This window comes from Stegostoma tigrinum, chromosome 3, assembly GCF_030684315.1.
Source record: "Stegostoma tigrinum isolate sSteTig4 chromosome 3, sSteTig4.hap1, whole genome shotgun sequence".
Classification (NCBI taxonomy): domain Eukaryota; kingdom Metazoa; phylum Chordata; class Chondrichthyes; order Orectolobiformes; family Stegostomatidae; genus Stegostoma; species Stegostoma tigrinum.
In genome coordinates this window covers 105052800-105077383 of record NC_081356.1, presented here as the reverse complement: position 1 = coordinate 105077383, position 24584 = coordinate 105052800, and the positions used below count along the sequence as shown (strand labels likewise).

Genomic DNA, 24584 nt, shown 5'->3' with positions numbered 1-24584 from the left:
TGAGATGCATCATCCAGTAGATGCCCTTTGAAGACTGTTGCAAATGCTTGGCCCTGCCTTTGCACTGATGGGTTGGATCATTGAGAATGAGAATATTTTTGGAGCTGCCTCCTGTTAGTTGTTTAATTTTCCACCATTATTCAAGTTGGATTGCAGATTTACAAGGACTGCAGAATCTGACTGGTTGGTTGAGGGATCACTTAACTCTACATTATTTTCACTGTTTGACAGGCAAGAAGTCCTGTGTTTTAGCTTTACTACCTTGACAGGTTTTTAGGTATGGTGCTGGTGCTGCTCCTTGACACTGCTGCACTGTTCCATTGATCCAGTGTTGATCTTGTGTCTTGATGATGGGAGGCCTAGGTTTTATACTGTGCAAAGATATTTTAGATTATGGTCCAATACAATTCTTCTCCTGGTAATGGCTGATATCACTTCAAAGATAGCCAATTTTGAATGTTAGATTTGTTTGAAATTTATCCCATTCAGGACAGCTGTAGTGCTGTAAAATACGGTGGAGGTTGTTTTCAATGTGAAGGCATGACCTGGTCTGCATTGTGCAGTGGTCATTCATACCAATATTGCTATGGATCGATCCATCTTTGACAAGTGTTACTTGGGCCACTTGGACGCAACATACCCAGCATAGGTTTCTGTCACCCTCAATCCTTGCTCCAAGTGGTGTTCAACATGGAGTGCTACTGATTCATAAGTTGAAGGGGGGCCTGGGTGCATGAGGTGATAATTAAGGGGAAATTGATATAATATTTATGATTCATGAATGTTGGTCACATTATCTGAAAGCTGCATGTTTTTCTATTAATCCAAGTCCATTCTGATGACTTGTCTTGTCTTGTCTTCTCCATAGCCCCATGAGTTTGATGAATGTCGCTTTGATATCAGTGTGAACGACAGTGTGTGGTATCTCCGTGCCCAAGATCCAGACCATAGACAACAATGGATAGAGGCCATTGAACAACACAAGGTAAAAGGAGATTTGAGAATTGAAGACAATTTGGAATGAGCAATAACTGTTGGCTGAGCCAGTAAGGCAAGCATCATGTAAATTAATTTTTTTTAAAAAATGGTTGAATAGTGAACAAAATTCATGAAACATTTTAAGATACAAATGTTATTTTGTCCAGCTAAAGTATGATTCAGCTGGAGTATTTTTGTTCCTTACTCCTCCTCCATGTTGGGGTGGTGGTTGTGGTGCCAACTTTGAATGCATTTAAAAAATGCAAAAACTGAGAACTTAATGGAACATATGTGACCAGTTTTGGTTTTGTGCGATGGAAATTGTGCCTCTCAAACTTGGATTTGAGATTTTTGAGTAAGTAACCAGGATGATTGATGTCAAAACAATAGACATTTTAAAACTTGGACTTTAGTAAAGCCTTTGATAAGGTTCTGCATGATAGTCTAATTAGTCATTAGATCACAAAGGAATCAGCGTGAGTTTGCCACTTGGATACAAAATTCAGGTCAGCTTGGTGGCTTAGTGGTTAGCACTGCTGCCTTGCAGTGCCAGGGACCTGGGTTCCTTTCCAGCTGAGGATGACTGTGCAAACTCCACACAGACATTTTCTCTATGTCTAATGGGTTTTCTCCCACAGTCTGAAGATGTGCAGGTTAGGCGGATTGGACATGCTGAATTGCTCATAGCATCCGTGGCTGTGTAGGTTAGATGGATTGGCCAGGGGAAATGTGGGGTTTCACGGATAGTGTAGGGGTGAGTCTGGTTGGGATGCACTTTGGAGAGTCTTTGGATGTGTTGGGCTAAATAGCCTGTTGCCTCATTGTAGGGTTGTTTTTCGGTCTAGAGACCTGTGACCAGTGGAGTTCCACAAAGGTTGGTGCTGGGTCCACTTTTATTTGTCACTTAGGGAAATGATTTAGATGAGAAATGTAGACATGACTGGTAGGTTTGCAGATGACATCAACATTGGTGGCACATTGGACAGTGAAGAAGATTATCTAAGATTTTAAAGAGGTTTTGATCGATTGGGTTTGTGGGCTGAAGAGTAGCAGACGAATTTTAATTTAGTATAAATGTGAGAGTACGTATTTTGGTGAAACAAACAAGGGCAGGATTTATACAATTAGAAGTAGGGCCTTGGTTAGTGTTGTAGAACAGACCTAGGAGTTCATTTGCATAATTCTTTGAAGTTTGTGTCACAAATAGATAGGGTAGTTAAGAAAGCATTTATCATACTTGTCTTCATCGCTCAGACCATTTGAGTATAGGAGTCGGGATGGCACGTTGAGGTTATATGGTGAAGCCTTTGCTGGAGTACTGTGTCCAGTTCTGATCGCCCTGATACAAGAAGGATATTACAAAGCTGAAGGGGGTTTGGAAAGATTTACTGGAAATGGTGGGTTTGAGTTATAAAAATGTTTGGACATACTTTTCAGATGAGAGGAGAAAGTTTTTAAAAAAGATGCGAGGGGCAGTTTTTTAACACAGTGGCTCATGTGTGGAGTGAACTTTTGGAGAAAGTGGTGGATGCAGTTGGAATGCTTAAAAGACTTAGATGAATAATAAGGATGTGTGACTAGTTTAATTTTGGGATAATGATTGGTAAGGTCTGGTTGAACCAAAAAGTCTGTTTCCAAGCTGCATGACTCCATAAGTTGAAATTTTAGTTGTCTGATGGCAGCTTTGAAGGACCCCGAAACGGTGAGGGTGTTCTGGTTATCTATCTAAAAGTGTTCAAAATGCAAACAATCTGTGATTCTAAGTGAAACATAACTTTTGTCATTTGGTCAGAAGGATTTAAGGAAGAAGATTGGAAGACAAGTTAAGACAGGACAGAATTGGAAAAACTCTGATGACCAAAAGGAATCTCTTGTTTCTGCCATCAGTTTCGTGATGAGAACTTACCTAATTGGCTTTTCTTTTCAAAAGCATTAACTTTCGGTTGCCCTTGCTGCCTGTCTGTTCCACACCGGCTTTTGTATAGAAGAGGTCTGCAATGTTATACTCTCATTCACCCTTTGGAATTGGCATTCAGAAGACATTAACGATGGCTAATGATAGCAAATTTGAGACATAAGGGAAACTGGGATGAGGATTGTGATGCAATTCAGGGAGGCTTATTGGTGGTAGGTACAACTCAGGTGTAAACAATTTATTGTAATACTATTAGTAGGTAGAAAGGAGCACAAAATACAACATGGTAATTATGGTAAAGGGTATGCATGAATTTTTTGGTTTTGTAGTGTTATATATTACACAAACAAGATATTAACGGTGAACTTGTAAAAGAACTTTTCCATCTGTGCAGCAGTGCCTTGTCCCGTTCAGTGATTGTTTCCAAAAGAGAGATCTTTAAACTGTTGTCTTGGCTTAGCTCTGTTTGATTTTAAACCTGTACTGTTAGCTAAGTACTCATCGCTTTAGTTAATATCATCTATTTCTGTTGGGCCCGTAAGGACGGAAAGTGTAAGAATCCAGTACTTGGCTATATGTGTAGCCTAGCCTTGTTTTCAGGAGTGGATCTCTGCGTGCTTAAATTTGTGACAATAACCTGTGGAAAAGCATGCACAAAACAAACTGTGCCAAAATACACTTGGATAAGAAGGTAAGAAGTAGAATCAGGAGTGAGAAATGCAGCCCCGCGAGACTACTCATCATTTAAAATGATTATGGCTGATTTTCCCTCAGCCTCAACTTCTCTTTTCTGCCTGCTCCCCATAGATCTTTATTTAACCCATAACAAATTAAAGATCTGTCTTAATCAAGTATGAGTTATTTTAGCTCATAAGACAGGCAGATCTTCCATAAATGTTATGTGGATTTGACACCCTTAGCTTAAATTGGGCTCACCTTGCAAATTGTTTTTGCTTTGCAGTGGGATTAACAGAGGAGCTTGTGGGAACAATGTCATAGAGTCATAGTTGTACAGCACAAAAACAACTTGTCCATGCCAACCAGAGATCCTAAATTAATGTAATCCTGTTTACCAGCATTTGGCTCATATCCCTCTTAAACCCTTCCTATTCATGTTCTGATTCAGATGCCTTTTAAATTTTGAAATTGTAACCATCTCCACCACTTCCTCCGGCAGCTCGTTCCATGAACACACTACCCTCTGTGTGAAAAAGTTGCCCCTTAGGTCCCTTCCCCTCTCACTTTAAAGCTATGCTGCCTAGTTTTGGACTGCCCTATTCTGGGGAAAACACCATGGCAGTTCACCCATCATAGAATCATACAGCACAGAACCAGACCCATTGGTCTAACCAGTGATGCCAGCCATAATCCCGAACCAAACTAACCCCACTTGCCTGCATTTGGCCGATATCCCTCAAAGCGTTTATGCACTTCCCTCTGTTTTTGTTTCTACTAAAGCTTCCCTGATGTCTTTGTCTTTTTTTTAATCTTTCTCCTCTCACCCTAAAAATGTGCCCCTATTCTTGAAATCACCCCACCCTTGAGAATAGTTCACCTTGTTTACATCTCTCATGATTTCCTTAACCTCTATAAGCATCTATGCTCCAGGAAAAACAGCCCAGCCAATTCAGCCTCTCCCTGTAGCTCAAATCCTTCAACCCCAGTAACATCCTTGTAAATCTTTTGTGAACCCTTTTAAATTTCACAACTTTCAGATAGCATACAGAACAGCATTGAATGCAGTATTCCAGAAGTGACCTAACCAATGTCTTGTACAGCCACAACATGACCTTCCAAATCCTGTATTCAGTCTGCTGACCAAAAAAGGCAAGCTTACCAAATGCCGCCTTCACTGCCCAGTCTACTTGTGACTCCACTTTAAAGGAACATACAAACCAGTATCTCAAGGTCTTTGGTCATACTTCCTGCATTTTATGTTTCTCTTTTTAAATTCTTAAAATTGATGTTGGTGGAGAATTAAATTGGAAAGCCCTTACAAAGAGTAAACCTAACGTGACATAAAAATGGCCCTTTTTTTGTCCGCTAAGGTTCTAGGATTCTAAGTTGAAAATTAACGATAAATTGCCTTTTAGCAAAATCTCATTCAACTTCTAAATCTCATTGCCCTCATTCAGGTTCTGAAGCCTGTAGGAATGCTGAAGCTGTCGAGCAGAATTCTTTTCTCGGGATGCTTTTCAAATATTCAGTGTACTTTGACCCACATTAGTATGAAAAAGTCCGTGTTGGAATTATACTCAGTTAAGAAAGTAATTCTATTATGTTAACCAACAGTGCTTTTAAAAAATTTTCTTTTGGTTTTCAGATTTGAATTTCTTAAAATTAGCACCTGGCACCTTTTGAGAGTTGGAAACTGCAGCACTTTGACAAGTCCTGATATTTGAGGTGGGGTGGTTATTGGGAACTGAAGTCTCGAGCAGTCCTCGTGGGTAATGAGTAACCAAGCATTATCATATAATAATGTTAAATGATTTTGCTTCGTCAAAATGTAACCAGTTTCTGAGATGCAATCTCATCATAATTGTTAGTTATCAAATGCTGTGAAGAAGCGTTGGCTTTTCTCCAGTTTTGGGACTGATCTTTGAGGTTTACAATTTATACCCCACAATATCCCAGGAGTTCTCGGAGGGATTCATTGAAGATTTGAGGGGTCCACCAAAATGTAAGCAAAATTAATACTACCTTGCCTTAACAAAAAAACACGACAGCAACACCTATTCTCAGAGTCAGGAGTGTTATAGCATGAAAGAGACGACTTGGCCTACTGCGTCCACACTGATCATTGAACTCCCATCTATTTTAATCCTATTGCCTTAAGTTGACCAGTAGACTTGTACACTTGTTCAGTAGCCGTTTATGATATGGCATTCCAAATGTTCACCTAATTACTACTAAAATGCTCTGATGGCTCCCACCTCTATTACTCTTTCAGGCAATGAGTTCCAGATAGCCTTCACCCTCTGGGTAAAAGCATTATTCCTTGAGTCTCCTCTGAACCTCCTGCCCCTTGATTTTAAATTCCTATCCTTTTTATTGACTCCTCTACTAAAGGGAGATGTTTCTTTCCACCTAAGCCCCTCATGATTTTTTATACCTTAAATCAGGTATCCCCATGACTTTTTCTGCTCTAAGGAAAGCAACTCCAAGTTATCTAGAATAGTTCATCTCTGGCAGCACCTGTGGAGAAAATTCAAGAGTTAACATTTTGGGTCCAGTGACCCTTCCTGATTTCTTTTCACAGATGCTGCCAGAGCTGCTGAGCTTTTCTGGCAAATTTCCTGATATAGGGCATCTGCAGTTCTTTCGCTTTTTAATCCAGGTTGTCTAGTCTTCTTTTCTTAGCTGAGACATGCCAACCCAGGCAGTGTTCTGTTGAATATCCTGTGATTGCACAAGATACAACACATCCATCCTGTTGTGTGACCTGACGTATAGAGCAAACTCCTGTACTTAATGCTCTGACCAATGAAGGCAAAGGTCAAATGCCGCCTTCACCACACTTTCTATCTGTGACACCACTTTCAAAGAGCTATGTACCTACAGATTCAAATGTCTCTGTTCAACAACACTCCACAGGGTCCTGTCATTAACTGTAAGTGCTACCCTGATTTGTTTTAGCAAAAATCTGAATCCCTTCATGTTGCACCAGCTCCACAGCCATGCATTCATCTCCCAGGGCTCCTGTTCCTATTTTGACTAGCATATGGCACTGGGCGTAATCCAGAGATTACTACCCATGAGTTCCTGCATTTTAATCTCCAGCCTAATACCCTACATTCAGTCTGCAAGACCTCATCCCTTTTTCTACCCATGTTGTTGGCACCAATGCATACAACTTCTAGCTGCTACACTCCCCATTGAAGCTATCCCCCGACAGTATCCGAAGCAGTGTACTTGTTTGAGAGAGGATAGCCACAGGAAAACTGATGCACTACTTACCTACCTCTCCTGGCAGTCACCTGTCTACCTGTCTACCTGACTGAACCTGTGGTGTGACCACCTCCCTGAAGCTACTAGCTATCACATTCTGTGCCTCCTGTATGGTCCTCGGTGCCAACTGCCTACCACTCCAACTGATCCATGTGGTCTGAGAGGAGCTGCAGCCACGCATAATTCCTGTAAACATCGTCGCCTAGACACCCAAATGTTCCTCCTTCTCCGTGACGAGAAGCATAGCACTCCAATGACCGCCATCTCTGCCACATTAACAACTATCAGACTTAGGGAGTACAAAAAAGCGCCCTACCCTGCCCTTGTTGCTGCTTGCCCTCAACAAAGCCTGTTTGTTGTTCTATCCAGCAGCACCTTGACCTCAAAGCAGTCCCTTGCAAATAGCCGGCACAAGGCGCAGCAATGCCTCTCTCCCCCCACTTACCTAAATTCCTACAATTAACTCAGCTCCCGGTGTTTTTACTCATTTGCCGTTCTCATTCAGTGCTGGTAACTCCTTAGGCCTTGCTATTATACAATTGGCCTGCCCTGCTACAAGAATCAGATTTAGCAAGGCCGTTGAAAAATGAACAAATTAAGCGTGAGATTTATTGTCTAGAGGGATCGAGTTGAAAGAATGTAATGTTAAACCAATATTGATTCTTGGCTAACCACACTCCTCTTGTCTCTGGTTGCCATTTTGTAAAAGGTAAATAAAGGCATTCACTAGGGTGTAGAGATGACTTGCAAGGTTGGTGTCAAGAAAGGAAAAACAGACCTGAGATTTTCTTGAATAAAGGCAAGTGCTGACATATTACAGGCCTTCAAAATTATGAAAGGTTTTGTCACAGTAGAGATGAAGCAAACGTTTCCTTAAGTGGAGAAAAGAATAACTTGCTTGAGACTATTTGTGCAAGATAGTAACCGAGAAATCAAATGGGTAATTTAAAATAATCTTCACAAAAGAAAGTGGAACCGACTTCTAAAGGGAGCAGTTGTTGTGAATAGAATAATACACTTGGGGAAAATAAAATGTATAGGAATGTGAAATGAATACTTGGTTACGATGGCAGTTTCATGAAAAAATGATGGGCGGAGGGTCAAGTCCAGTACAAAGTCAAATTTGAACTGATTGGGCCAAATGGCTTGTTTGTTGATGTCTACTCCATGTAACAAGTAAATAGTTAGTCCTGTTTTGCACCTTTTAATCTCAAAATCACTGTGTATTGCTACTTAGGCTTGGGGTATGGATGATAGAAAAAATGCATAAAATTCTAGTTGTAAGTTCATAAAAATGTAGAATGCAGATTATGTTGAATTCCTTAATATAATGTAAGAGTTCAGTTAGCCCATCTAGTTGATTATTTGTGTTTAATGTTATTAATATCAGCTTATACGGAATGCTGTAATGATGTGACATAACTTGAGTTGCAGCATTATTATTGGTTTTGACTACAAAAAGCATTAGTTACGTTGTGTTCCAGAGTTGGAACTTTTATTCTGAGTCACCATTTATTACTGAAATGATATATTCTCCCTTTATTCGTGTCGGTCAAATTTAATAGAAACATAAATTATTAGCAATTTGGATCAATATCCTTATATTTTACTCCACAATTTTATTGTGGAAGTAATTCAGAATCGACGCCTGTTGTGAATACAGCTCTTTAGTTTTCTTTACTCCAAAGTCATGTTGCTTTTTTCGTAGATGTTTTTGTCTTGTTTGAATGATTGTGGAATTTTTTTGTGAAAGGGAGTGGGGCAGATGTTTCCCTTGTGCTCAGGAGTTTGGCTTTGTCTTAATTAAATATTATTCAGGAGGAAAAATGGGGAAAAAGAAGTGAAGCTGCTTGAATTGAGTTCATATTAACAGGCTTGTAATTTCTGAGCATAAATTTATTTAAGCTAAACTTTGTTAAACTTAGTGCCAAAAACACACTTTCAGGAACAAAACATTATTTAATGTTTTATCACCTTCCTCGACAAGATGCTTGTCAATGAACATGAGATCGTGAAAAAATGTGAAGGTGGCTTACGTATTGGCTATTGAGCAGAAGAATAGCATTGTTTGAGAATATCAGTTGTATTCAAAATGGCTGAAATAGCAATGCCAAAACTAGCAGAAAAGCTTCCATTAAGATAGTAGTATTACTTCTCTTGTGCCGTTATTTAGCATCTGAAGATCATTGCATACTAAATTCACCATACTTTTGGATTTTATTTTCCTGGTTCTTTTCACACAAAACTGTCATCATTGTGTTAGATTCACCAAAACTGATAGTAATTTGTGAACTGATTTTAATAGAACAGCCAGGGTTTACTTCCAGTCAGTGACCACAAGTAACCTTCAGTGTGTTGGCTTGTATTTGTATGCAAGATTGACACAGTGCCCTCTGTTGGTTATGTGGTAGAAGATAAATCCTTTTGGATTTGTTTTGCTAGAAGACAGAGACACCCTGAGTTGAGTCTTGGAGTACGGGGCATTATATGCTAGTGAATTACAGAATCATTTAATGTATTCCAATTTACTTTCAGTTGTAAATGAAGAGTACCTAAACACAGACCACAGTAACATAGTATCAGAGATAATGGGAACTGCAGATGATGGAGAATTCCAAGATAATAAAATGTGAGGCTGGATGAACACAGCAGGCCAAGCAGCATCTCAGGAGCACAAAAGCTGACGTTTTGGGCTTAGACCCTTCATCAGAGAGGGGGATGGGGAGAGGGAACTGGAATAAATAGGGAGAGAGGGGGAGGCGGACCGAAGATGGAGAGTAAAGAAGATAGGTGGGGAGGTAGGGAGGGGATAGGTCAGTCCAGGGAAGACGGACAGGTCAAGGAGGTGGGATGAGGTTAGTAGGTAGATGGGGGTGCGAGGAAGGGATGGGTGAGAGGAAGAACCGGTTAGGGAGGCAGAGACAGGTTGGACTGGTTTTGGGATGCAGTGGGTGGGGGGGGGGGGGGGGGGGGGAAAGAGCTGGGCTGGTTGTGTGGTGCAGTGGGGGGAGGGGATGAACTGGGCTGGTTTAGGGATGCAGTTGGGGAAGGGGAGATTTTGAAACTGGTGAAGTCCACATTGATACCATTAGGCTGCAGGGTTCCCAGGCAGAACACCTCCGCTCAGTTCGCAACAAACAACTGCACCTCCCAGTCGCAAACCATTTCCACTCCCCCTCCCATTCTTTAGATGACATGTCCATCATGGGCCTCCTGCAGTGCCACAATGATGCCACCCGAAGGTTGCAGGAACAGCAACTCATTCCGCCTGGGAACCCTGCAGCCTAATGGTATCAATGTGGACTTCACCAGTTTCAAAATCTCCCCTTCCCCAACTGCATCCCTAAACCAGCCCAGTTCATTCCCTCCCCCCACTGCACCACACAACCAGCCCAGCTCTTCCTCCTCTTCCCCCCCCCCCCCCCCACTGCATCCCAAAACCAGTCCAACCTGTCTCTGCCTCCCTAACCGGTTCTTCCTCTCACCCATCCCTTCCTCCCACCCCAAGCCGCACCCCCATCTACCTACTAACCTCATCCCACCTCCTTGACCTGTCCGTCTTCCCTGGACTGACCTATCCCCTCCCTATCTCCCCACCTATACTCTCTCCACCTATCTTCTTTACTCTCCATCTTCGGTCCGCCTCCCCCTCTCTCCCTATTTATTCCAGTTCCCTCTCCCCATCCCCCTCTCTGATGAAGGGTCTAAGCCCAAAACGTCAGCTTTTGTGCTCCTGAGATGCTACTTGGCCTGCTGTGTTCATCCAGCCTCACATTTTATTACCACAGTAACATAGATCTTGTTTGGTAGCTGCGATGCTGCGCATTCTGTTTTTTAACCCAAAGGTATTAAAACTAATGTTTGGCTTTAGAGCTGTCTCATCGAAGATGAATGTCTGTCTATTATCCTAAACATCATCATCGCATAACAGCCTGTGGCATGTGCTGCTTGAGGTAGAGAAACTATGTTGTATGCTAGTAATGCAACATGGACTGTAATCTTTGCAAGAAATGACAATTTGTTTTAAAAATTATTGTTTAAATAGAATGGTGTGGTACAGACTGCTTATTGTAACAACTATTTGCTGAATTCAAAGTTGCTTAATTCACTAAATCACTACTTTGCTGTGTTATCATTCAGTTTAGACTGAGTGATTCATACTTGAGTACAAAATATCTATTTAAATTATTGTGAAAAATATTAGTTATACAAATCAATTATACACTTAGCTGAATATAACATTTATGGATTTTTCAGTGGATTTTCATTCAGATACGAAAAGTTGGGATATACAGAAAATATTCAGTTTTTTAAAAAAACGTTCCGAAATACTTTTATTCGGTTTCTGCATAATGTGGCCATTATATTCTGAGATGTGCCCTGAACCTGGACCTTGTGTTGCTCCATCTTTTTAGGCCTATCAGTCAATCCCAGTGTTTGACTCTCCAACTTCTGGTGATGCTAAAGACATGGATTCCTCTTCAATCAGACCGGTTAAAAAAATAATCTAAAACTATGTTTTGGATTTCAGGGGTAGAAAAATTATTACCTGTACTCTGTTGTCCATTTCTTTTGAATGCATATTTTTGAATTCATATGGCTGAATTTACATTTCTGTTTTTCTTCTAAATGTGAATATTATTGTATGAAATAGTTTAAACAACTTGAGGCCTAAGTATAAACTGATTTTTACTTCTGTGCTCCTATTACATCCCGAGGCATAAATGTACAGCGGTAACATAGAAACAAAAATGCCTAGAATTTGATATGTAACTTCTGGATTTCAGCCCCACAAGAGATTTGATTCTTTAGTTTTAACATATGTTTTTGATTGTGTTGACAGCAGTCTGAAGATAATATTGCTTTCCATTGGTACACCGTCTGTTTAAGGCCTAGCAATCTGTATGTGTAAAGAAAATGTCTGTTGATGACATGAACGGCTTTAAAAAATAATAAGCAAAACAACTGAATAATTTTGTTTTGCTGTTTGTAGGAGGGATAGGCTGTTCAGTCCTGTAAGCTTGTTCTATCATTCCTGGAGATCTGGGCTGATTAGTATCACAACTGCAACCATTTCCAAGGCTAGCAAAATCCTCCTGATCTCAAATTTAAAACTATTCGTTGAACTTGCATCTGCTAATTTACCTCATGGAGTTTCTCAACTCAAACCAAATTAAATGGAAACTAAGAAGTGGGGGACCTAAATGCAGAGAAGGAGAACAAAGTAGTTACTCCTATATACCCCTCAAACTGAAAAGCAGCATTAGTAGAATTGTGAGAAACTTGATTCACTGCCAGGCAGGAAAAAATGAATGAAGGCAAAAACATTAAAATTTGGCACATGTTCACAACATATGGATGAGCCATATATATCTTTCGTTTGTCCAGAAACAGATAGCCTATGGTTTAGGCAAAATGGAAGTGTCAAGCAGTCTGTAGAATACAGTTGCCTATCTGTTAATGTATACTATTCTACACTAATCTTTTGGAATAAATCGTGTTTCCTCTTGTACCTTCTCTGAAGGCAGTGAATTATGCTGAACTGATTCTATGTGCAGTGATTATTAACCTCATTAAGATTGTCACTGCAGTGAGCTGGCTTTTTATTTCAGGGAGTCATCTCAGCTGAACAAACACTGATCCTCGCTTCCCTTTCAGCCTTGTTATCCATCTGTCCTTGCCTGTCTTCTGTCAGACCACTGTGGCCTCTGTGTCTGCTCTCGGTCCCTGTGTCCCTATATCATAGAAGCATAAACAGAAACATAGAAGATAGGAGCAGGATGAGGCCTTTTGGGCCTTTGAACCTGCTCCAGTATTCATCACGAGCTTGGCTGATCGTCCAGCTCAATAGCCTTACCCTGCTTTCTCCTCATAACCTTTTGATTCTATTTGTTCCCAAGTGCTATACCTAGTTGCTTCTTGAATGTATTCAGTGTTTTGGCATCAACAACTACTTGTGGTAATGAATTCCACAGAGTCACCACTCTTTAGGTGAAGATATGTCTCCTCAGCTCCATCCTAAATGATCTACCCCAAATCCTCAGACAGTGAGCCCTGGCTCTGGACATACCCACTATCAGGAACATCCTCCCTACATCTAATTTGTCTCGTCTTGATGGAATTTTCAAGTTTCTGAGATTCTCACCCCTCCCAAATTCATTTGAACTTGAGCGAAAGCAATCCTAACCTGGCCAATCTCTCCTGATACATCAGCCCTGTAACTCCTGGAATCAGCCTGGTAAACTTTTTGCTGCATTCACATGAGCAAGAGCATCCTTCCTTAGAAAATGAGACTAAAACTGCACACCATGTTCTAGATGTGGCTTCACCAAAGCCCTGTATAACTGCAGCAACACATCCCTGTTCCTGTACTCAAAACCTGTTGCAAAGAAGGCCTATGTACCATTTTGCCGCCTTTACCGCTTGCTGCACCTGCATGCTTACCTTCAGCAACTGGCAGATAAGGATACCTAAGTCCCACTGCACGCTCTCCTCTCCTAATTTATCTGGTGCCTCATTTTTGCTTCGAAAGTGAATTTATCCAAATTATACCACATCTGCTATTGATTTGCCCACTGGCCCAACCTGTCCAGATCATACTGAAAGATCAGTGCATCTTCATCACAGTTCACCTCCCACCCAACTTAGTATCATGTGCAATCTTTGAGAAGTTACATTTTGTTCCCTCATTCAAATCATTAATACATATTATGAATAGCTGGGTCCCACTAGTTAATATCTTTCAATTTGAAAAGGAACCATTAATTCTTACTGTTTTCTTTCTGCGTGCCAGTTTTCTATCTATCTCAATACTCCCTCCAATCCCATGTGCTTTAATTTTGCACAGTAATCTCTGGTGTGGAACTTACAGATGCTTTCTGAAAGCCCAAGTATACTACATTGTCGTAGAATTCCAACAAATTTGTCAAGCATGATTCCCCTTCATAAATCCGTGCTGACTCTCTCTGATCCTGCCACTGCTTTCTAAATGGTCTGCTATAAAATCTTTGATAATGGATTTGAGAATTTTCCCCACCACCGATGTTAGGCCTATTGGTCTATAATTCCCTTTTTTCCCTCTCTGCCTCCCTTTTTGGAATCTGGAGTGACACTAGATACCGTCCAATCTAGAGGGACTGTTCCAGAGTCTGTTGGATCTTGGAAGGTGACCACCCAATTCCTTAAATGCTCTGGGATGTAGATTATTAGGCCTGGAGATTAATCCGCCTTCAATCCCATCAATTTTTCCGGCACCATTTCTCTACTAATGTTGATCTCCCTCAATTCTTCCCTGTCACCAAATCTTGCATTCTCCATTTCTGGTATCTGATTTGTCCTCTTTTTGTGAAGACAGAACAAAAGCACGACTTCAGTTGCTCAGCCATTTCTTTGTCCTCTATAATACCTTCCCCCATTTCTGTCTGTAGGGGACCAGAATTTGTCTATACCAGTTTCTTTCTCTTAACATATCTACAGAAACTTCTAGTGTCAGTCTTTATGTTCCCTGTAAGCTTTCTTTCATACTTTATTTTCCCCTTCTTAATCATTTGTTTTGTCCTTCTTTAAATTCTAAACTGCTCCCAGTCCTCAGATATATTACTTTTCTTGGTCAGTCTGTATGCTTCTTGGATTGGCTATGATCTCTAATTTCCTTTTGTAAGCCATGGATTGGCCCTCATCCATTTTTCTTTACTGTCAGGAATAAACAGTTGTTGTTATTCCCCCATGTATTCCTTGAATGCTTGCCATTGCCTATCCACTGTTATCGCTTTAAGTAACTTTCCCCAATCTCTCAAGGCCAACTCAGGCCTCCATGTCTTCATAGTTTCCTTTATTAAGATGCAACACCCTAGCCTCTGAATCATCAACTTCACTGTCCATCTCAACTTAAAAAAATTCTATCATGTTATGGTCACTCATCCCTGGCCTAAGATGGCCTGCTCTCTAGCTGGTTCTTTCACATATTGGTCAAGAAAACCATAATCACAGTCATTCCACCTTGTGGTGTTCTCAGTCTCTGCAATTATCCAATTCTCCTTGCAGTGTCCCATTTCTTTTTGAATTCAGTAGTTGAAGGCAAAAAGATCATTCCCAATTTCCCAGCGCATAATGGTTGCTCTCAGCATGGCTCCCCCATTCAAACTTGTAAAATGACAGCTAATGTTGGACCGCAGCCTCCTAATCGCAGAACTAGGTCTCCCTAGATCTCAGCCCTGCACCTCAACTCCTCCACCTCCACACCTGACTGAATCACTCACTCACTGGCATTTACCACCTCAGTTCTTGGAGCACCTTCGATTCCAGTTTTCTTCCCTCTCCAGATTTAATGAGCCTAGTAGCAGCAAGCACAGGAGAGATTGAGCCTATGATTGAAGGACCAATTTCTAATCCACTCCTTCTGTTCAAAGTACTGGTTTTGGAACATGAACAGGAACAGGAGGAGGTCTTTCAGTGTTAGATTTTGTTTGGAAGTACTCCTGTGAAGTGCTTGAGCTGTTTTGCTTTGTTAGAGGTGATATAAATAAAAGTCATATGTTTTTCTCATTGCTGCATTTGCACTTGTCTGTGCCTTTAGAAATCAGTTATAGCTCAGTTGCAGCTCCGTCAACTGAATGCTACTCCAGAAGAGCACAAACCAAGCACATCCTTCAAAGTACTGCAAAGGGAGTTGTCATCTTGTGAATGATAAAGGATCCTTCAGGTTGAAGGAAATAGAGCAGGGAATTTTCATTCCTGGTGAATTTTTATCCCTTAACCCACTTTGCTATATCTGAATATTATCTCTGTGCTAATTGTGAACCTTTACTATGCATTGGTTATTACGTTTCTCTTCGGCAACAGTGGTTAGACTTGAAAAGTATTTAATTGGTTTGAAGTACTTTGGGACGTGAAGTTTTTGATTAGTACAAATTTGTGCTCAAATGCAAAGAAATATTCCCCTATGTAGCAACACCTGAATACAAGAGGAAAATAAAACAATATAAATTTGATAGCAGTGTGTTCAACACCTTTTGCTTTTAATTGTTCATTAAAGTACATGACACCAGGTTATAGTCCAGTAGGTTTATTTGAAAGCACAAACTTTCAGCATAGCCCCTTGGTCAGGTTGTGAGGAAAAAAGCACGCAGAACACAGAATTTATAAGTAAAAGATCAAAAGGTCACAACTGATGAGGATATGTTAAACAAACCTAAGATGCTATTAAATCTTTAACCAGTTAGAAGGTTTTAATTGATCAATATGTATATGTAAATCTCAGAATTTCTTTGAAATTAAATCAGCCATCCCCTACAGACAAGCCCTGTGCATACACAGGATCTGTTCGGTTGAGGAGGAACGCAGCTGACACCTGAAAGTGTTGAAAAATCCCCTCATAAGAACAGGATGTGATGCTCAACTCAACGATTGCGAGTTCCGATGTGCCACAACAAAAAACCGGAATGATCTCCTCAGAAGACAGACACGGGATACAACCATTGGAGCACCCTTCGTTGTCCATTACTTCCCGGGAGCCATGTTCTGCGCAGCTTTCAACACATTAAAAATGACGATGAGGATCTTGCCCATGCCTCCACTTCTTGCTTTCAAACAACTGCCAAACCTTAAACAGACTAATGTTTTCAGCAAACTACCCAGCCTTTGGGACAACATCAATCCCAACACTACACAGCCCTGTCAGGGTAACTTCTGGAAGACAGATCTTTGACTTGGACACTACCATCACATGTGGAAAGACTACCCCACTACATGCATGGTAGATACTTGTGTAACTCGGCCAACATGGTCTATCTCATACCCTGTGAACATCCAAACCTGCTTTGCTCCCAGGCCTGATGTTACCTTCGACTCTATCATTTGTGGGACGGTCACCGGTGAAAGGTAATGATGAACTGCTGCAGTCCATTTGGTGTAGGAACACCCATGTTACTGTAAGATTTGGAGTTCCAAGATTTTGACCCAGCGACGTTGCAGGAATGGCAGTGCATTTTCAAGTGAGAATGGTGAGTGGCGTGGAGGTGGACTTGCAAATGGTGTTATTCTCACATACCAATTGCACTTGCTCTTTGAGATGGCAGTAGTTGTTGGTTCAAAAGGTGCTGTGTAAGGAGTCTTCAAAAATTTCTGCGTAACATCTTGTGCATAGCACACATCCCTGCTGCTTTGGAGTGCTGGTGGTAGAAGGAATGAATGAATGGCACCACATTCACAAACAATCAAACAAGATGATATTGTCTTGGATGGTGTAAGTCATCTTGAGTATTGTTGGAGCAGCACTCATCCAGGCAAGTGTGGAGTATTCCATCAAATTCCCAACTGGTCAGCAGGCTTTTGCGATCCAAGAGTTGAAGTGGTGAGTTATCATAAGTCCAGTTCAGGTTCTGTTCGGTGCTAACCCCAAGATACTGAGTGTGGAGGATTCAGTGCTGGTAATGCCATGGAGTATCAAGGGGTATTGATTAGTTTCTTTTGTTGGCATTGATTGCTATGTGTGGTATGAATGTTGTGGGTCCCTTGTCATCCCAAACCTGGATTTAGCTGTGATGTCCTGGGCCTTCATTCTTGCTTCATCTCTGGAGTTCAACTCTTTTCGAAATAAAGCTTGAATGAGGTCAGGAGCTGAATGTTTGAGTTCCACCAGGGCTAAAGTATCATGAGCAGATTATTGGACCATAAGACCAAGGAGCAAAAGCAGACCTTTTGGCCGATCGTGTCCACTTGGCCACTCGAATCTGACTATGACCGATCTGACAATCCTCAACTCCAATTTACTGCCATAACCTATAATCCTTGATTCCCTGGCTGATTTTAAAAATCTGTCTGCCTTGAATGTACTTGATGATCAAGTCTCAACAACCTTCTATAGTAAAGCATTCCATGAATTCACTACTCTCTGAGGAAATTCTCCTCCTCTGTCTTAACTGGATGAAACCATACCTCAGGATTATACCGAGATAACAAAGTGTGGAGCTGGATGAACACAGCAGGCCAGGCAGCATTTTAGGAGCACAAAAGCTGACGTTTCGGGCCTAGACCCTTAGGCCCGAAACATCAGCTTTTGTGCCCCTAAGATGCTTGGCCTGCTGTGATCATCCAGCTCCACACTTTATCTCGGATTCTCCAGCATCTGCAGTTGCCATTATCTCCAAGATTATACCCTCTGATCCTAAATTCTCCCGCAAGGAAAAGCAACTTCTCTGCACCTACACCCATTAAGATTCTAGTTTCAATGGGTGTTTCATTCTTCTAAACTGCAGTAAGTATAGGCATGGTCTACTCCTCTTCTTCTAAGAAAATCCTTCCATTTCCACAATCAACCTAGTCAGCCTTTTGCTGGACTACCTCCAATGATAATATACCTTTCCTTTAAGGGGATCAAAACTATTGAAAGCTGCATTGTTTAATTGATATCTTGCATGTTGCAGTGTTTTACTTTGAAACTGAGGAAGCTGTGATGGAGCGTGTGGTAGAATGCAGAAGGCAACAGCAGCCATCCTTGTAATGCACTGTCAATGGTAGCCTGTGCGAATCATCTTGTATAGTTTCTGCATGCATCTCCAGCTCTTGGAAATACATCCAGACTCTTGGCATGGTAATCAGAATCATTAAGTTGCTATTTTTATAGCAATGTCAGCATTGTATCTAATATCTGCTTTACTCCTGATAAGGCCAAAGATCTGCTGTTAACCACTTCCCACCCTTGATATTTCACAATATATATTCTGAAGCACTGGAATTACTTGTGTGACTGAGGAAAGGAGCCTTCTATCCATTGTTACTAACATTTGTGCTTGCTGTGCAATGAACGGCTAATGACCTATCGTGACTGTGGCATGGACCAGCTCTGCTTTAGTTGCATATCTTGCGGTAAAAGGGTGGGCTTTGCATGTTGCGTTTTTTCCCTGTGCATTTTTCTGATTATAGTTTGTATTGATCAGGTCTCTTTTAAGTCTTTTCTGCGGAGTTATTTGAGTATGCCAATATATTTGTTGCCTAACTCTGATTTCTACAAGCTGTAATACATGAGAAATAAAACTTTTTTTCTTGTGAATTCAATCACTCTTTTTGTGGATGGTGTATAATGTGCTATTTTTGCTCAAAAGCAGGTTGTAAAGCACAAGTAAAGAAATTCAGTGATTTGTGATCTCCATTTTAGAAATGCATTTCTAAATACATGGAATAACCAGTATCTTGTACAGCTTGCTGAACGTAGCTGTACTACTGCTCAGCTTGAGTATGATCATAATTATGGCTGTTTTCCAAACAATGCAGCAATTGAAGTTGCAGCAGTCTTGGGTTTTTAAGCTGGTAACCCTATGAAAATGCTTTTCATTTCCATGATTAACTGCCGTTATTAACTTGGATATTTTTGTACAGTTTTCAACGTATATGTATTTATTTCTGTTATATTTGTTGTGTTCTAAAACACAGGCATTTTGAAACAGAACTTTGCTGTTACTGCCTTATTTTTCCTAAACGTGATCTTCACTTTTTCTTCCTGGAAATATGGCGCTTTCTGGATTTGCAACTTTTCAAAAGAAAATGTGTACTATTTAACTGTAGATTGGTACATTATACCAGAAAAAAAGGAAAAATAGTTTGTTTACCGTAACTCTGCATGGCTTGGCACAGTGGTCAGAACCAGCTTGGGATATCTTAATACATTAAAGACACTTTTTTTAAAGAATCACCCCACCAACCTCCGGATACAACGCATCATCCTCTGACACTTCCGCCATCTACAATCCGACCCCACCACCCAAGACATTTTTCCATCCCCACCCCTGTCTGCTTTCCGGAGAGACCACTCTCTCCGTGACTCCCTTGTTCGCTCCACGCTGCCCTCCAACCCCATCACACCCGGCACCTTCCCCTGCAACCGCAGGAAATGCTACACTTGCCCCCACACCTCCTCCCTCACCCCTATCCCAGGCCCCAAGATGACTTTCCACATTAAGCAGAGGTTCACCTGCTCATCTGCCAATGTGGTATACTACATCCACTGTACCCAGTGTGGCATCCACTACATTGGGGAAACCAAGCGGAGGCTTGGAGACCGCTTTGCAGAACACCTCCGCTCAGTTCGCAATAAACAACTGCACCTCCCAGTCGCAAACCATTTCTACTCCCCCTCCGATTGTTTAGATGACATGTCCATCATGGGCCTCCTGCAGTGCCACAATGATGCCACCCGAAGGTTGCAGGAACAGCAACTCATATTCCGCTTGGGAACCTTGCAGCCCAATGGTATCAATGTGGACTTCACTAGCTTCAAAATCTCCCCTTCCCCCAACTGCATCCCAAAACCAGTCCAACCTGTCTCTGCCTCCCTAACCTGTTCTTCCTCTCACCCATCCCTTCCTCCCACCCCAAGCCGCACCTCCATCTCCTACCTACTAACCTCATCCCACCTCCTTGACCTGTCCGTCTTCCCTGGACTGACCTGTCCCCTCCCTACCTCCCCACCTATACTCTCCTCTCCACCTATCTTCTTTTCTCTCCATCTTCGGTCCGCCTCCCCCTCTCTCCCTATTTATTCCAGTACCCTCACCCCATCCCCCTCTCTGAAGGGTCTAGGCCCGAAACGTCAGCTTTTGTGCTGCTGGGCCTGCTGTGTTCATCCAGCCTCTCACTTTATTTTTTTAAGAATGTAAGTTGTGTTTGAAATCAATCATATATTCATTTGCCCTTTTAGTGGGCTCTATGTGTGAATTGTAGACAGTGTTTGCTTTAGTAAATGTATTGGCTTGATCTCTAACTGCATGAAGAATTAACTCCTGAGCTGTTGTGGGTATTGGTATGATAAGTGACAATGTATAACAGTCATACCTTGTCTTTCTCAGTGGTTTGAAAAATAGGAGTAACAGTTGTACGTGTTATGATTAGATGGAAAGCTGGAACTATCTTTTTCAGGGGATTGCTTGTTCTTGGAACCAGGTCAAAACAACCCTGAAACTTAAAACTTCCCTGAGCAATTATTGATATATTGTTACCTTGCATGGTATTGTATCATATTACTGATAGGTCTATGCTGAGCCAGCTGACCTGATTTAGGTAATCTTTGGCTTCCTCCCGACTGTGACTGGCAGAGAGAAAATCACTTGGTTCCTCGTCCGAATCACTTCTGGAAAGTTTGGCTATGATTTCCATTCTTTAGTGTGGAGATGTGTGCCTTTGAGTGAGAACATTCCCCAACCCCATCCCCACCCCCACCCTCACTGTCTGCATATATCACCCTCAATGTTCAAGTTGAGTTTAGAGTAGAATGGAAACTAAAACAGGAGATTTAGAAAAGAGGTGAACCATAATATGATGTGTGAAGACTTGAAACATGTTAATCAAACCATGTATATCTTCATCAAAATATTGACCAGGTAATGCATGTATTTGACTAGAAATGTGAAGTATGTACTGAATCGTTCGTGCATCCTTGACTAATTGTTTGTTTTTAAAATTTTTTTTTAACAGGCAGAATCTGGCTACGGGTCAGAATCAAGTCTACGGCGTCATGGCTCCATGCTTTCTCTCACATCTGCAGCAAGTGGTTATTCTGCCACATCCACCTCCTCATTCAAGGTAAAGAACATTACCATCATTATTCATTAATTATTTCCCTACCCCACCTAATATTGATATGTTTCTTTTTGGTTTGTAATCTATTGCTGTGTGAAAGAAAAATACATACTAGGTATTCTGAATTTGAGAAGTTACATTCAAATATAGCATTTGTTAACAATACTAAAGCATTCAGTTCTTGGCTAAAAACAGAATGAAGTTGTTACTCCTTGAAGGGAAACTCCAGGTAACCTAAAATTCAAAGGTTTTCATTGGGCTGTGGTGGGGTTGCCTGACCATGAAATGTACTTTTTGTTTGGAAGGGATGTAAGATAGTGAATAATTTGTATTTTCAGTGTACTGTCAGACTTGGATAGTATATTCGAATCTCCGATCTGCTGTTTAGCAAAATATGGTAGCTTTGTTGGTATTATACCAATTTCTGTGGTGAGGCTGGGTTGAGAGTCCAGTTATGATGCAATAAATTGTACTTCAGTCATTGTGACTATAACCTGAAATAAATCAATCTCTACATGGGCAGCACTGCTACCAAAATTACTTCTCCTCAGGCTTTTTAATGATCCTTATCGCTATTTGACACTGATAATAATAATCCATGAGTACCATATGTGACACACTGGTGCTGCTCAGGAGTGCAATTTAGCACCCAATGCCTTCATTTATCGTATCAACTGTGTTCGGGATGGTGAACATAACTCCTCTGACTCCTCATTGCTCAGGAATAGGTTTGAATTTAAAAAAATATTTGCAATTTTGTATATCAGACTGTATGTATAAAATCTGATCAGAAACAAGTCAGTCAGGTTCATGTTCTAACAAATAAAAACAAGTTTGCTGTAAACAAAACTTCGGTACAACTACCCTTGAGAAACTGCGCACACACCCCCAGGCACATGTAAATGCTCACATGTGCACATGCAGCTCTGCACAAAGTTTATTATTTTAAGACTACATTGACCAAATAATAGTTAAATTCAGGAAAATAATTATTCACAAACTATCCAAATGTTTAATCTGTAGCAAAAATTGCTTTTCATAGGAGCTGTTGGCATTGGAGTGTCTCTTGGATTAGTTGTTGCTGGCTGACTTTATTTTCCTAGACATAGCAGTATAGGATTTTGACTTCCCCTTTAAGTTCTCTCCATCTGGGTTGACAAAGCCTTCCAGTAGGTTTTCATCCCTCGCACTTAGATTTCTGAGATAAAAGTGAGGAAAAGGTTATTGCTCTGGACAAGTTAACTCTGTTACTGTGTTCAAATCCAAAAGCTTTATTTGTTGCCCAAACTTGGTTATGTGACCGTTGTGTGTAACCATAAACTGTGATTCCAGGTGAGCAGTTTGTTGCACCTGCAAAGAACACGTCTTTTCTTCAGCTACTGTTTTTTTTCACTTTGCAAAGCCTTTCCAAAAAGGCCAAGCTGTATATATACATCCAGTTAATGATATTCTCAATTAATGTTCCAGATCGTACACATTCATCACAGTGGTATCTAGTTTTGATGACCCTGGTATAATCTGTGGTATGTGTGACATTGCAAACTTCACATACACTGTCCATTTATAATACAGAGAGAGAAAATTGTTTAAGTGCCTCAGTAGCCTGCTTATCTTCTGTTTTATGGAACTGCCCTAACTTCAGTTACTGAATATTATATCCAAGCAGGGCTGGGGGAGGGCTTATACATTTTAAAGGCTTCAGATTGAAACAAAAGTCAAATACTGTAATTCAAATCTACTTACAAATATCTGAAGTAGATGAGCCATTTTAAATATGGGTACAAGTTTCAGTTAGTAATTTTATCCTCAAAGGCCCTCACTCTTGCCATGGAAAATTCTTTCTACAGATTAAACAGCTTTCAGTGAGACTTGCTTTGGGCCGAGGCCTTAAGTTTTATCAAAGCATGGTCTAACTTGGCTTCTTGAAATTAAACTATTTTTCAGATACTCTTAGGATTCAATGTGAGCCCATTCACTTTTTTTTGTGTGCTTTTGCATAGCCGCTATTGGCATGAAAATGCATCATATTCTGTTGAAAGTTCCCAGAGGTAGTAGAAACTAGAAACTTGTAAACTGCTGGCTATAGATGAAAAACTATACAGAACTTCATTTGTTACCACAGACTTCCGTTGGGCCAGTTCAAGATCTCAACCAACAGGTAGGAAAGCTTAAATTTTGCACATAAGCAAAATGCACCATTGAGTGACTATAGTCGATACCTGATGCTGACAGCAAAAGGAAGTTTGAACTAACCTGAACTTTATGCAAAGTAATATTTGTATGATTAATTGCAGAAATATAAAGGAATTTAATCATTTATGATTTGGGGCTACTTACTGTGTCAATTAAGTAACAATGTTTAATTTTTGAAGTTCAAAGACCGTTAACAAAATCAGTTTTAAAAAGTACCTTCTGCAAGTTGTAAAGGTAAAGATAGGAGATAATGCAGTTACATTATTTTGGGTGCATAGCTAAAAAACTTGTATTGGAAGGATATCATCCCATCTGTTGTACATGATTGTTACCAAATATACCTTTTTGAGGCTGTTGGAGCAACTGTAGCATGGATGTAATTGATCTGAATGAAACCTAGCTTTTTGCCAAGCAGTGCTGGCAGTTTTGATTTGGAGCACACCCAGCTCTTGAGAACTGTACTGCCATGTATAGAAAGTGACTACTTTTTATTTTAACCAGACTGCATGGCATGAAGCAACAAAGTAGAAAAAAGTCTTCAATGATGCAGGATGTTTAGAATCTGCAGTTTAGTGAGGGATAGTAGATTCTGGCAAGTAGCACAATTGAGACAAATTGACAACTCTGAAATGAATGCTGTATTCGGAGTAGGGACTTTACATAGAACATAGAACATTACAGCACAGTACAGGCCCTTCGGCCCTCCTTGTTGTGCCGACCTGTCATAGCGATTTGAAGCCCATCTAACCTACACTATTCCATGTACGTCCATATGCTTATCCAATGACGACTTAAATGTACCTAAAGTCTGCTGTTAACTCAATGGCATATGTCCACCATCGGCCTTGGTAATCATGTCTGGCCTGGTCTTCAGCGTTACCCTGACCAGAACCATCAATTGTCATTTATTTTGTGGACATGCTGCCTGAACGAGTTGATGTATGTCTTTACTAGTAACAGAAGAATTTTATTGGAACGA

The 24584-nt window shown here is 40.8% G+C and overlaps 1 protein-coding gene across 7 annotated transcripts in view; it reads left to right on the top strand.

The window, feature by feature from the left end:
- The window catches only part of LOC125450798 (ceramide transfer protein), a 100786-nt gene that overhangs the window by 31120 nt on the left and 45082 nt on the right, over positions 1-24584 (top strand). For 4 of the 7 annotated variants that reach the window (XM_048526987.2, XM_048526992.2, XM_048526988.2 and 1 more), the window contains exons 3-5: positions 869-985; positions 21308-21415; positions 23535-23570. In XM_048526987.2, the coding sequence (XP_048382944.1) occupies positions 869-985; positions 21308-21415; positions 23535-23570 (261 nt within the window). The remainder of the gene's footprint in view (positions 1-868; positions 986-21307; positions 21416-23534; positions 23571-24584) is intronic. The other 3 variants (XM_048526990.2, XM_048526993.2, XM_048526989.2) reach the window with 1 other exon arrangement.